Genomic DNA, 14,307 nt, shown 5'->3' on the forward strand with positions numbered 1-14,307 from the left:
GCTGCTTTGATCCACGTGCGTGATGTCAGCACGACATCAGCGGTCTCACGTTAACACTAACGTGAGACTGTTTTACCAAAAACATACTCTTTTATCAATATGTAATTTTTATAATTATTACAAATACACAATTAAAAATATATATAATTAAAGTTTTATATTCACTTGCCTAAAAAGTGTAAGTGTAATTATTAAAAAGAGAAGGGAGGACTAATTTTTTAAAATAAAAAATGATAACGAACCATAAACGGGTATATAGTATAAACTGTGAACGGATCTTCCTAAGTCCAGACTCCAGACACGACATGGTGGTGATTTTAAGTTTTAGCCATCGTCCCTTCCTCCGCGTTCCGCAATAGAGGTATGCCTTTATCTGATTATAATTGATGCACTTTTTTTTTTAGAATTTGAAAAATCATTTTGCAACCTTTTATTCCTCTATCTTTGATTGCCAATATGTTAATCAAGCATAAAATCATCATTAGCAAATAGATAAAATGGGTTGAAAGGAAATTACTGTAATGGGTGATTAGAAATGGCTGGCAAAAATCTTGTACATGAATTCATGAAAAGGGTAGGGTTCTTGTTGAACATATTGTAATGGTAAATGCCTTCCTATTTATTATATTTAGTAGCAGATAAGTTGGTTTTTTCAAACGAAAAAATGATATATGCGGCCATAAGGGCGAGTCCGGATCTTCAAAAGTTTTAATATAACTCTACAAGGTAGAGTTGAATATAAGCCATTGATGTGAAAATTAGGGGATGGATTTTGATGAGAAAGTATAGGGAGATTTTGGAAAGATAATAATATGAGCCATCGATTTTTTTATGTAATGGTTGATATTAGTCAAACTCGACCTTGTAGGGTTGTTTTAGAACTCTACATGATCCAAACACCATAAGCAATCTGACTTTTGTGGACTCGGTTTATGTTAACATTAGTAGGCACCCGGCCAAAAACACGTATCATTTTGAACAATCCACTATATTATTCAGAACCTTTTATATCATGCAAAAACCAACTATATCATGCATAAATACACTATATCATTCAGATTCATACTATATCATGCAGAAACTACATCATTTCTGAACAATGCATCATTGCATATAATATCATTATATGTTTCCCGTTCATAAAATCCACTTATTGTATATAAGTTCACTATATCTCTATAAAAATCACTATATGAAGTTAATATCAATTACCAACCCAGTGACACTAAATTAGTGTCCACCGGGTCCATTTGAGTTTTTTTACACCATATGGGCTTATTATACGAAGCTAAAAGTGGAAACAGTAAACAATACCTTAGCATTGTTTGTTGACGTGTGGTTTTGTCTTAAATTCCTAAATTAATACCATTTTAGGAGATAATAATGTTTGTATCTCTAAATTTTTTGTTGTTTATATGATGAAATGTAGTACTAAAATTGGGTATTGCTTAATGTGGCACAGGTTATATTTGTTTTTATGTTTTCTATATGAAGAGAAAGAGATAGAATTACCAGAGGTTGTAGCATTATTGGCATGGTTCTGGTGCTGCTAATTTACTGTAGATATGGGATTTAGTTTATATACTTACTGAGATGTTGCGGTTTCTGTGTAAGAGGCGTGCTGCTACTGCTTTCGTTTCGAGATGCAGAAGCTTTAGTAGTGGAGTTGATTGTGGGAATGGGAGCTCAACATTTGCTGTCATGAGCTTTGGGGATGGCAGCCAGGGGGCTTTGGGCTTGCCGTCCTCCGTAATCGGTTTCGGGGCTGATGCTTATGAGCCAACTATAGTACCTGGGCTCCCACCTGATGTTGTGAGTGTTAGTGCTGGGCACTATCACTCTCTTGCCGTGACAGCTGAAGGGGAGTTGTGGGCTTGGGGTAGAAATAACGAGGGTCAGCTTGGTAGAGATCTTCTTGAACCGAGGTGTGTCACTCTTTCTTTTTCTTTTCACTTTCAATGCTTGTGTAGCAAAATCTGACAGTTGCTGTCATAAGAGATATGAGAAGCAGTTTACCTCTTGTTGGATTGGCTTTGTTACATTTGTCTTGCTTGGCCTCTTTTGATAATGGAAAGTTTATTTTTGTATATTATGGCTTTGGATTTCTTCTCTTTTCTTTAGTAACTCTTTCTTAACCATGTTGTCGACCATGATCGTTGTATTCTGATATGAATAGTCATGCTGTAAGGTTTATATTGAGACTTTGAGATGCATAGCATTTAGAGACATAAGAGATGCATTGTAATTGGATTAATGCTAATTCACCCAATAGCCAAGGGATTCGACCCATAGTTGTTAGACTTGTATATTGATAGCCTGTGTTATGATACATCGTCGAGTTAGTACTAGTCAACAAAGTTAGACACCTTACTATTAGAAGCAGTTTTATTGATAAGCTAGTTTTTTCCTATTAGAAACAGTTTTTTAAGAGTCTAACAGTAAGCAGAATTCTCTCACCTTTTCAAGCACTTCTCTCTGCAATCTTCATTTCTTCTTCAATGGATATATGATTATTACTCATTTTTATTCTGAAATTCTTTTTTTAGCTGTTTAAGCTGCTTCTCATGGTATTGTAGCTAAAGATTTTTACTTTTCAGCTTAGTTGCTCTTTCCATTTACCGATTTAGATTAAAACCTGAACAGTCACTTCATGTTATTTTTTCTTTGCCTCCCCTATTTTGTTCGGTTTAATATGTTTTATCCCATTCATATTCTCTCTTCTTTCCTAGGCTTTAGTGATGAACGGAATAGATCTGTGTAGCATTAAGGGTTTTGAGCAATTTCATTCTGATGAGGTTGCATCGTAATCTACTGTATTATCTCAGATCATGGCTCATCCTAGAATGCATCCAAGGTGAACTTATAGTTTGTCGATGGAATATGTGTCAGCATTTAAGGGTCATCTGATTCAGAAAGTTGGAAAGAATGGTATGAGAATGAGAACCCATGGGTATGTATTAGAATTCCGCTTCTTCATTTTTGTTGTTTGGTTGAAAGTTTTATCCACTCATAGGTTCATTTTGCAACCTATTACCCGATTTGAAAGTGCGTGCATTAAAGGATTTTATGCTGAATAACAAGCTAAACCCTCACTGGCAAAAGGAATCGTGAAAAATCTTGCTGAAACGCTTAAATCCATTGAATTAAGCTCTTTCAGATCTATTGGGAAGTATGCGTTTTGGAGCTATATGAACAAATTGCCATTTATCATCTTGGTAAACATGTTGTGAAGGCTTATATAGTAAAACCATCAGGTGCCTTATAACTTTAGTTCCTATCTCTGTACTTCAATTGCTGCTCAAGCCTAAATATGTTTGCTCCGTATTAAGGTGCCGAAATCTAAAATGTTTGCTCCTTGTCAAGGTGCCTACAGTTAGAACTTAGAGTGCACCGACCTGTCAAGATCCAAATACAAAATGGTTCTTGATCCTAGTCAAAGAACAACCCGAGCACTACTGCCCACCTCCATATAGTGCAGTATGACGTGTTTGACCATATCACTGTTGGACTTCCATCATTTACTGGAAGAGTCACATTTATTAGATCAGAGAGACAGAGATTGTCTAGTGCTAACCTTGATACACATTATATACCATTGGCTTTGGGAAATGATTCAATCTTGAAGTTGAAGGGAGTGGAATTCGAACTTCCGGACTAGCAAGCTTAGAACAAATGGATAGTTTTAAGCTCACTACTAAACAAATTTGGCATAGTATGATTGATTCGTACAAAATGGTTTTTAGCTAAAAGAAAAGTTTCACCCTGCACTTCACCTGGCTTTTTTTGTTCAATGAATCCATCATATTATGCTCCCTCCATCTTATTTGCTTTGTCAAATCATACATATTACAAATTTAGGTTTCCAACAACTGAACACAATGCTGCTCTATTTTTGAGGTGAATATAATGCTCTACTTATAGGAGCACCAAGCATGAATGTTTTGATGAAAATTCGTCAATGCACTTAGTGCTTATTTTCTGTTTTCTATATTTGGCAACTGTAATGGGACCCGGGGGGGAGGATATGTCACAAAACTTGTATGGTGTCTTATATTGCTTCCCTGGCAATCGTAGATATGGAATAGCGGGAAAGTAGTGTTGGAAAGGTACTTTAAGGTGAGCACTTAGTTAGAATAGTAATCACCTTGTTAGTTACTTATCTCTGCTAGAATCCCCCTTTCACTAACTGAAGCTATGGAGATATTACCAAGGGCAAAGGCAGTAAGACTAGTAAGATGAGGCAGGTGCTTGCTAATCTGTTGTAATTAGGAGCTTTTTGCTAGACCTGCGCCAAATCCACCTCCTATTATTCATACATATTCTAGAAGGTCTAGAATGAGGCAACAAGTGGCAGCACCTGAATGATTAAGGGATAGATTCTCTAGAAAGATATTTTCTGTCATGCTGGCAGAAAGTTGTTAGAGGCAGTTATAGAGAGAGGAAAGCTGTGAGAAGCTAGGAGAGTTGTGTATAAATAGAAGGTTTCTCTCATTTGTAAAGGCATCCAGAAAATGAATGTAATCTGAGGCCTTAGGTGGAGAACCCTTACCTCTCGAAGAGTAAGGAATTGTATTAGTGAGCTGCTGTGTTCTTACTTAATACAATTAACTATCCCTTGCTCATCTTAACTTTCTCATTACTCTTGATAATATTGCATAGCTAGATCCCAGGTCCTAGCAAATGGTATCAGAGTAGTTCGATTCAGGGAGACTGATTCTGATTTTCGAGTTCTGTGATAATAATTAAAAAAAAAAAAAAGGAAGAGAAGAAACAACAGTGGAGTTTGCATATGAGACAAAGAAATTAGCTGAAGATTTGAATGTGATAATCAAAAAAGGTTTTGAGAAATTTCAGCAAGACCTCCAAAAAGACCTGAAGAAAAGAATCAGTGATGTTTTGGCTCCAATCAAAACGGAGTTGCATTTTCTTCGAAAAGAGCTGGAGGATGAAGAAAATGAAGCAAAATTGGAGGTGGTGGCGGAAGAGGACCAAGAGGTGGAAAGAATGGGAGACGATTCACTAATCTTCGTCACCGGCGGAATTGCAGTGGAACCAGAGAGAATGGAGATGGATAAAAGATCTGAAGGTTCCTCTAGTGGAAGGCAAAGGAATTGCTCGGGTGGTTATAACGGTGTAGTACATGGTGGTGTCGCAAAAAAACCAGATCGTGTTGTCGGAGGTGGTCCATTTGGAGGATATTTTGAGAGAGGAGGTGCCGGAGGAAGTGGTTCCGGTGGAGGTCCAGGCGTTGTCTTCGGTGGTTCGCTGGGTAGTAAATCTGGTAGTGGTTGTTTACAGGTTATGGGAGATATATGTGATAGTGGTTGTATGTTGGATGGTGGAAAAAAATGTTTCACAGGTGGATCTGGTTGTGGTCTGAGTTATTTGGCCGGAAATTGGAAGCTTGGTGTTGGAACCGCCACTTGTGGTGGCCTGAAGAGGGAAGGAGGAGTAGTCCTGAAGTGCAGATTTGGCTCAAATGGATCGAGTGGTGGATCTGGAACATTTTCCGATGAGAAATCCACCGGTGATTCAGATCTCCTTGCCGGCAAAAATGTTGGTGATGAAGATGGACAACATTCATGGAGGGGTTTATTGCAGAAGATTCCAGAAAAAGAGGAAAACCGAGAAGTGTGCATGGGAAGTTTTGCTGAGTCATCTGTTGGCTTGGAGAGGAAGCTAATTCCACAAGATGTTATTAAGGGTAATATTGTAAATGGCCTTAAGGTGGGAAAAGGCAACCAGGTAACCCACGTGCCTTCTTCTTTCTCTCAAAGACCCTTCCTTTTAATGAATGAGGCAAGGGCTTTAGTGGGGCCCCTCAATTTTAAAACCACATATTTTTCAATTCATGAGACCAATTTTCTGGTTGGGCTAATTAATTCTGAGCCCATTTCCCAAGTAACAGATGGGAATTCAGTTTCATACTTGGGCCAACTCTATTGTTTAAATTACTCCACCCCATTAAAACACATTCCACTCTACTCCTCCCATCAGATTCATTACGACCCACTTAAGAAACATGAGAAGGTGCCTAAATTTGATTTTAGCAGTTTTAAACCCAAACACCTCACTCAATTCTCTAACTCTTATTTCCTTATCATAGAGTCCACTCAACCCACACTCTATCCCACACCCAGGTTTTTCAATGCCACCACTTTGTTCAAACCGAACCCCCCTGCCATCTCCCTCACCAATGAGGAGCTTGAACGCCAATGGAAGCCGGGCATCAATTTCCAACAAAACAATGTCAACTGCTGCCGAGGTCGGGAATTCAGTGCTGATTACTATCCACCTTGAGGACAAGGTGGAAGTTTGGGCGGCCGGTAATGCTAGGAATTGATATTTTAGGGTAAGGGTAATTTAGGTATTATCTTAATGAGTAGCTTAGGGAATAAGCTAGGTAGTTTTGTTAAGAAAATTACTCTATATATAGGGTTAATTAGAGAGAAGAAGATATGTTGAAAATTGTTGAGAATATTAGGGAGCTTTTAAGAGTTCATTTGGGAGTGTGTCAAGTCACTCGAATACTTGGCAATTTATCTTTTATTTTTGTAATTTTCGATTTATCAATCAAATCTTCATCTTCTTCCTCAATTTATGCATTTATTGGTGTCTAAGCTATGTTGATTCATAGCAAATGGTATCAGAGCGGACGCATTCTGGTGGTGATAACGATGGTCGGTAACTCCCAAACCCATCGCATAGAACAGCTGGAACAAGGGTTACAGGAGTTGAGGGCTACGCTCATAGAGGAGGTGGCTAAAGCTGTTGAACAGGCGGTAGGCGTTATGCAACAAACGTTAGCAACTCAGATTGCTGAAAGTTGGAGAAAACTACAAAGAAAATTGGTGAGGATATGGCGAAACTCGCCGAGAAGGTGGACGGCAGGGCGGAATCAAGAAGGGAAGCCTCCGAGCGAGGATCACCGGAGGAGAGAAGAGAGTTTGTTCAAGGAAGGAACCGGGAACGAGAGTTCACGGAGGAAGGACCCCGAAGAGGGTATCGGAGCTGGGAGGAGCGAGAGGGGTTCGCGAGAGGAGAAGGGGATGGATACGAAGGAGGGTTTCGCGGTGGAGGTTGGAAGGCTAAGAGGTTAGATCTGCCCATATTCACCGGTGCTAATCCCGACGGTTGGATACTCCGGGCGGAGCGTTATTTTGGGTTTTACCGGCTCACCGCCGAGGAACAGTTAGAGGCTGCCGTAGTAGCTCTTGACGGGGAAGCTATTTGGGTATGATTTTGAAATCAAGTATAAAACAGGGGCAAGTAACCGAGTGGCAGACGGGTTGTCCCGTCGGGGAGAGACGGTGGCAGAGTACAACCTGATGATCTCCACCCACCATCCTCAGTGGTCGGAGATTATGGCAGCCATCTCACAAGATCCGGAAATAAGGAAACTCAGGGCAGAGGTGCAATCTGGGAAAGCCCCACTGGCAGGCTTTACGGAGGAACAAGGAGTGCTGAAATTTAAGGGGCGGTTAGTGGTGCCACGCAAGGTGGCCATGACCTCTCGTCTCATTCATGAGTACCATGCCACGCCACTGGGTGGGCACTCGGGCATTTATCAGAGGTTAGCGGCGGAGTGGTTCTGGAAGGGGATGAAGCAGGATGTTACCACCTTCATTCAAGAGTGCGCTGTGTGCCAACAAAACAAAACCTCGTCCTTGGCACCTGCTGGTTTATTACAGCCACTCCCCATACCTACCCTAATTTGGGAAGATGTGTCGATGGACTTTGTTGAGGGGCTCCCGAAATCAGGAGGATGGGATTCGATTTTAGTGGTGGTGGATCGCTTATCCAAGTACGGCCATTTTATTGGCCTCCGACATCCCTTTTCCGCAGCTACGACGGTGGCGCAAGTTTTCATAAGAGAAGTAGTGAAGCTCCATGGTTTTCCGGCTACGATTGTATCAGACCGTGACAAGGTTTTTATGATTCTCTTTTGGAAGGAGCTATTTAAACTTCAGGGCACTTGGTTACACCGAAGCACAGCATATCATCCACAATCGGATGGACAAACGGAGGTAGTGAACAAATCTGTCGAGGCTTACTTGCGTTGTTTTATTCAGGGAAAACCTCACACATGGGCTAATTGGCTATGCTGGGCGGAGTATTGGTACAACACTTCTAAGCATTCAGCTACCCACTTCACCCCTTTTGAAGCGGTCTATGGCAGGCCCCCACCACCCTTGTACCGCTACGAAAGAAATAGTACAGCAGTAGCAGCATTGGAGGATCAACTGTTGGTACGAGATGCGGTGTTGGATGAACTCAAACTGCACTTGGTGACAGCCCAAAATAACATGCGAACTCAGGAGGATAAGCATCGCAGGGAGCTGCATTTTGAAGTGGGAGATATGGTTTATCTCAGGCTACAGCCCTACAAGCAGCGGTCTTTGGCTAAGCGCCTCAATGAGAAGCTTGCTCCTCGCTATTATGGTCCTTTCCTTGTGCTCAAGCGAATTGGTACTATCGCTTATGAGCTGGACCTGCCCCCTCACAGTAAGATCCACCCAGTGTTTCACATCTCCCAGCTGAGGCAGGCTGTGGGCACTGCTCCTGTGTCTCCAGTGCTACCCCCCCTGTTGACCACTGATTTAGTGCTTCCTTCATCTCCCTCCCAGGTGCTGGGCATTCGCCCCAATCCTCTGAACGCTGCTGCCCCTGCTGAGATATTGGTTCAGTGGAGTGACATGCCAGCAGATGAAGCCACATGGGAGAGTGTGCAGGACATCCATGAGCGTTTTCCTACCTTCCACCTTGAGGACAAGGTGCTCAATTGGGCAGGGGGTATTGCTAGACCTGCGCCAAATCCACCTCCTATTATTCATACATATTCTAGAAGGTCTAGAATGAGGCAACAAGTGGCAGCACCTGAATGATTAAGGGATAGATTCTCTAGAAAGATATTTTCTGTCATGCTGGCAGAAAGTTGTTAGAGGCAGTTATAGAGAGAGGAAAGCTGTGAGAAGCTACGAGAGTTGTGTATAAATAGAAGGTTTCTCTCATTTGTAAAGGCATCCAGAAAATGAATGTAATCTGAGGCCTTAGGTGGAGAACCCTTACCTCTCGAAGAGTAAGAAATTGTATTAGTGAACTGCTGTGTTCTTACTTAATACAATTAACTATCCCTTGCTCATCTTAACTTTCTCATTACTCTTGATAATATTGCATAGCTAGATCCCAGGTCCTAGCACTTTTTTGTCCATTAGCTGGTTCTATGACTGACAGCATCTTTTTTGATTTCTTTTAGTAGGAGATAAAATTAAATGGTCTTGCAATGCTAAACTAGGTAAAAAGGGCTACAGATTTTATAAGTAGCAAAGAAGCCTTTTTGTGCATTGTGTATGTCATGGTGCTTACAAAAGATGCAATACCTTACCGTACAAATGAATGGCTACTGATCAACATAATCTCATCTTCACAATGCATTTTTAATTTCCTATATTTAACTACATGTGGAAGTGCTATTATAATCTAGAGGAGTCTGTAAGTGCTACTACAAACTAGAGCAGTGTGAAAATCACCTTTACAACATACATGACTTGTAAGTGGCTAGAAAAAACTTTTAAACTATATGTTCCAATTGTTGTGCTTGACACTTTAGGAATTTTGTTTCACAAAGCAGCAGCATAGGATAAGTAATCTATCTGCTAGATTAAAATTTCTTTACTGCCACTGGATGAAAAAGTGTACATTCACCTCTCAAGGCTGCATAAAAGCATTACTAGGACAAGTTTGTGTAACCAAAATCCCTTTACGACATTAAGCTGGTCTCAAGACTCAAGACGATGTAGCTTATCATATTCAAAGTTTATCTTTTCAGGGGGATCACTTCAATACTTCACTCTGATCACAATTTTTTTAAGCAGTTAACTACTGCTTTGCTGTAGCTCTAGCTCTCATGGATGATATTCTCATAATTGGTTCGAACGAATATGATATTGATTACTGCTTTGCTGTGGCTCTATTTCTTGTTGATAATTTTACTGCTTTTTATTGATGACAGTCATCTCACTTTATCTATTACTTGAGTTATGCTGTCAAAAACTACTTGATAGTCAAACTCCCCTCCCCCCTCTAATTTGACGCATTAGCTATTTTCGATTTATAATCTTGCCCCTTACCTAGTTTCTGAAAGAGGATTACAGTATTAAGCTTGCTTTTAGGATTTTTGTTTTGCCTTTATCGTAGAAAGATTGTTAATTGTTTTACAGAAATTTATGGAATGAGCCAAAGAGAGTGGAAGGACTAAGCAACGTGAAAGTTCAAGCTGCATTTGCTTCTGGTGTAATTTCTGTTGCGATTGGTGATGATGGCTCTATTTGGACATGGGGAAGGTCTAAGCGTGGGCAGCTTGGACATGGGAAAGGACTAATGGAGGCTCTTATGCCATCCAGAGTGAAAGCACTCGCTGGAGAAGATATAACCAAGGTGGTGGTCACTCTCTAATGTCTTTTAAGGTAGAATTATAGTCTATGAACTCTATAATAGATTTCATTTTTTTTAATACTTTTTTCTAAAAGAATTTTCTTTCCACTATTTGTTTACTTTGCTTGTGACCCCTATATCTGCTGCTTTTCTGATGTCGCATTGTCAATTTGTACTGCATTTCATTCATTTAACCTGAGTTAGGCATATACATACAGGTTTCACTTGGTTGGGGACATGTTCTTGCACAAACAGCTGATGGAAAACTTTTTGGCTGGGGCTATTCAGCTGACGGAAGACTTGGACGACTGGAAGAGACGGTCAAAACCTCACCGTTGGACTCAAATGCTGAATTACCCAGAAGGCACAAGATGACCCCCTCTGAAGCCCTAGACGTTGCTGAGAAACTTGTCTTAGAAAGTATAGAGAAGGAAAAGGACATGCCAATCGTGTGGGAACCATATTTAATAGAAGAACTACAGTCCCTTCCAGTGACTGATATCTCCTGTGGTCTTGATCACTCGCTACTCATGTGCGGTACGTAAGCCGTAATGCATACTCCGTCCTTATGTTTTAACTTGCTTACATATATCAAAAATGGATGTCTCAAATTACTTGCTACATTGCTTCTTTGGCATGTGGTCCCCATAGTATTTCAACCTGTCTTATTCTTTTTTTGGTCATATGTACCCATACTATTTCTACATATTTTACCTTTCTTTTAGTCATTCACTGATAAATTTGTCTTCCCACTCCCACTACCCCCACATACATCTCCTTATTGAGTGGTGCCAAAAGAGAAATGTAGCAAATATAATGTAGACGGAGGCAGTAATTTATCTCTTCTCCTTTTCATGATTTCTTCTTTAGATTTATACTGAAGCATCATAAATTATAATAGGTGATAACACCATGCTAAGTGGGGGAAGTAACATATACGGTCAGTTGGGGAGGGAGCATCAAGGTGTAGGCCTATTTCCAGTTGACATCAGCTTTCGTTCACTGTCAGTTGCTTCTGGGTTGGGACATTCCCTGGCAATATGTGAATTACCAACAGCAGGGGGCAATATTTTCAGAAAAGCCTTATTTTCGTGGGGATGGAATGGGAGTTCTCAGCTCGGAAGGCAAGGCCCCGAGAGCAAACCATTGGTGGTGGAAGGCTTGCTCGAGGAGAATCCTGCAACGGTTTCTTGTGGTCGTGTGCATTCACTTGCCACTACTAGCACTGGGGAGTTGTGGGCTTGGGGTTGTGGTAAAAATGGGAGGCTCGGTTTAGGGAGCTCTTTTGATGAATCAGAGCCAACCTTGGTTGATATCGGAGATTACAAAGTTGTCCAAGCTGTAGCAGGGTTTGATCACAATCTACTCTTGGTTGCTGTTACATGAGCTAATATGCAGGTTCTGACATTCTGTTTTGTTATTCATGGCTTGAATCGTTTGATAGTGGTAGTTAGGAATGTACAATGATTGTTGGAACCAAGATCTGTACTGTTGGTATATCCATTCTCTATTTGGCAGTTTGGCCTCATATGCCAAGCTTCTCGCAGAACATTACAAGAGTTCATGTTGAAAAAGTGTTTAGTCAATGCTCCTAGACTTTTTATTGACAACGTGTAAGTTGACGTCTTTAACTGGGACAAGTTGTTAGGAAAAATTGTTAAATAAACCAACCTTTGAATGATCTTCCCATTTTAAGTATATATATTTTCATTATTTCTGATTGAGTTAAACTTGTAGGACTATTCTTTCTAATGAGTCAATACTTACAACATGAACAATAGGTTGGTTTTATTTTACATTTTAATTTACATTCTATTTTTTTACTTTTTATTTTCTTTTTACTTTTCACCTACCACGCCACCACCCACTCCAACAACCACCATCCAAGTTTAAAACAGCCACCCACTGGCCTATAGTCACCTTCACACTGTTGAACTCATTGAAAGCTCACTTGTGAGTGTCCCACATTGGAGAAAGAGGAGAGATTGTTACACTTTATAAGGTAGATGAGTTACTTTTACTATCACCAATTGGTTTTAGTAGGGGTGTTCGCGGTTTGGGTTGGTGCGGTTTGGGACGTAACCCAACCCAAACCGCAAATATACGGTTTGAGATTTTTCCAACCCAAACCGCATCGCACTTTTGCCCAAACCAACCCAAACCAAACCGCGCAAAACGGTTTGGTGCGGTTTGGTTTGCGGTTTAACCATTTTTTTCCGCGACATTAATTTTGTAATCTAATATTAAAAAAACAATTGAAGTTGACTTATTTTATATTTCTAAGATTATTGCAAAAAGAAAAATAAAAAAAGGAGAAAGAAGCCATGGAAACTGCGATTTGGAAGAGGATTAGATTTAGAGGAGCAGTAGTGAGTTGATGAGAATGAGCAACATAATGCAGATGAGTGAAGAATGATGAGTTGATGACTGCGAAGTGCGAACTGCGATTTGCAAAGAGCCAAAGAAATCATTAACGAACCTAACCTAAAAGCGTATAGTATTGTCAAAGTACTCAAGTGTCAACAAGTGTATTTTTATAAAAAAAATCAAAATAGATAAAATTTTTTTTTAAAAATTATATAATATAAAAATGCGGTTTACGGTGCGGTTGCGGTTTACAAAAATTCAAACCCAACCAAAACTGCAAACCGCTGTTTGCTTGAAATCGTAGCCCAAACCGCAATTTTGAAACCACAACCCAACCCAACCCGCAAAAAAGCGGTTTGGGTTGCGGTTTGGTGCGGTCCAGACCGCACTCTGAACAGCCCTAGGTTTTAGTATGGGGTCTCCTTTGGTCTTATAAAGTGGGACCATATCTCTCCTCTTTGTTCGGATCACCCAGGTCAGTTTCTTTTTGTTTCTAAATTTAACATGGTATCAGAGCTCGGGTTGCGGATCTCGTCTAAACTGGGTATTTGATCGCTATTGGATAAGGATTTACCATCGATAGGATGTTCTGTCCCCTAAGAGGATTATTGCTCCGACCTTTCTAGTTAGCTCTGAATTTCTAAGGACACTCACAAGTGAGGGGGGTGTTGAAACCCATTGAAAGCCCACATGTGAGTGTCCCACGTTGTAGAAAGAGGAGAGATTGTTACACTTTATAAGGTAGAGGAGTTACTACTACTATCACCAATTGGTTTTAGTATGAAACCTCCTTTGAGCTTATAAAGTGGACCAAATCTCTCCTCCTCCTTGTTCGGGTCACCCAAGCCCGTTTCGTATTCTTTCTAAATTTAACACACACACCACTTCCACCACCGAACCCTAGATCCACAACCAAAATTCAGATTTCATTCCAATAAAAAAAGCTAAAAAATTCTCTAATTTCATCCTCAGTTTCGGTCCCCAAACAACCACTATAGCGACCACCCTGTTCCCCATTTTAACTACCACCGCACCCCTTCGGTGAGTGCTACTGACACCACCACCAAACCACCACCCAACAACCAATCCATCTACCTCGCTTTCTTCCCCGCAAACTCTCACCCTCACTCCACTCTCTCTCCTCTTTGTGACCTCATACGCACCACCACACCCATGTACGCCTTTCTGCCCACCATTCCCCTTGTCACCTGCACGCGGAGTCCAACCACCCCACCTTTCCTTCCCTCTCGCTACTTCCCCATCATTCTTGCACACAACCAATCCTAAGCGCATCGCCAAATAAAGAACCTAGAATACCTTAGTTCATTATCACACCACTGAAACACCTCAAACGGAGGAGGAGGAGATGATTTGATATGATGATAGTTGTTGGGTTTAGGGTTTGTGGGGCTACTAGTCGGGTTTAGTGATCTGGAGGGAGGGGGGGGAGAGGAGAATTTTTTTTTCCTTTTAATGTTTAAATCATAATAAAAAAAAACTTCCCCC

At 40.6% G+C, this 14,307-nt stretch overlaps 1 protein-coding gene across 3 annotated transcripts; it reads left to right on the top strand.

Moving 5' to 3' along the window:
* Positions 1 to 234: 234 nt before the first annotated feature.
* Positions 235 to 12,158, top strand: LOC104906985 (ultraviolet-B receptor UVR8). Of its 3 annotated transcripts, none has more exons than XM_010695834.4 (5): positions 235 to 361; positions 1,463 to 1,925; positions 10,221 to 10,437; positions 10,653 to 10,971; positions 11,336 to 12,158. In XM_010695834.4, exons 2-5 carry the CDS (start codon positions 1,594 to 1,596, stop codon positions 11,818 to 11,820), a joined length of 1,353 nt encoding a protein of 450 aa, XP_010694136.2. In that variant the 5' UTR covers positions 235 to 361; positions 1,463 to 1,593; the 3' UTR covers positions 11,821 to 12,158. The 3 variants fall into 3 exon arrangements, with proteins under 3 accessions (XP_010694136.2, XP_048497198.1, XP_048497199.1); XM_048641241.2 differs by having other exon boundaries at positions 250 to 361; positions 1,615 to 1,925; XM_048641242.2 differs by lacking the exon at positions 235 to 361 and adding an exon at positions 2,826 to 2,950 and having other exon boundaries at positions 1,792 to 1,925.
* Positions 12,159 to 14,307: the final 2,149 nt, after the last annotated feature.

The sequence above is a fragment of the Beta vulgaris genome, chromosome 3 (assembly GCF_026745355.1).
Source record: "Beta vulgaris subsp. vulgaris cultivar EL10 chromosome 3, EL10.2, whole genome shotgun sequence".
In the NCBI taxonomy this organism is placed as follows: Eukaryota; Viridiplantae; Streptophyta; class Magnoliopsida; order Caryophyllales; family Amaranthaceae; genus Beta; species Beta vulgaris.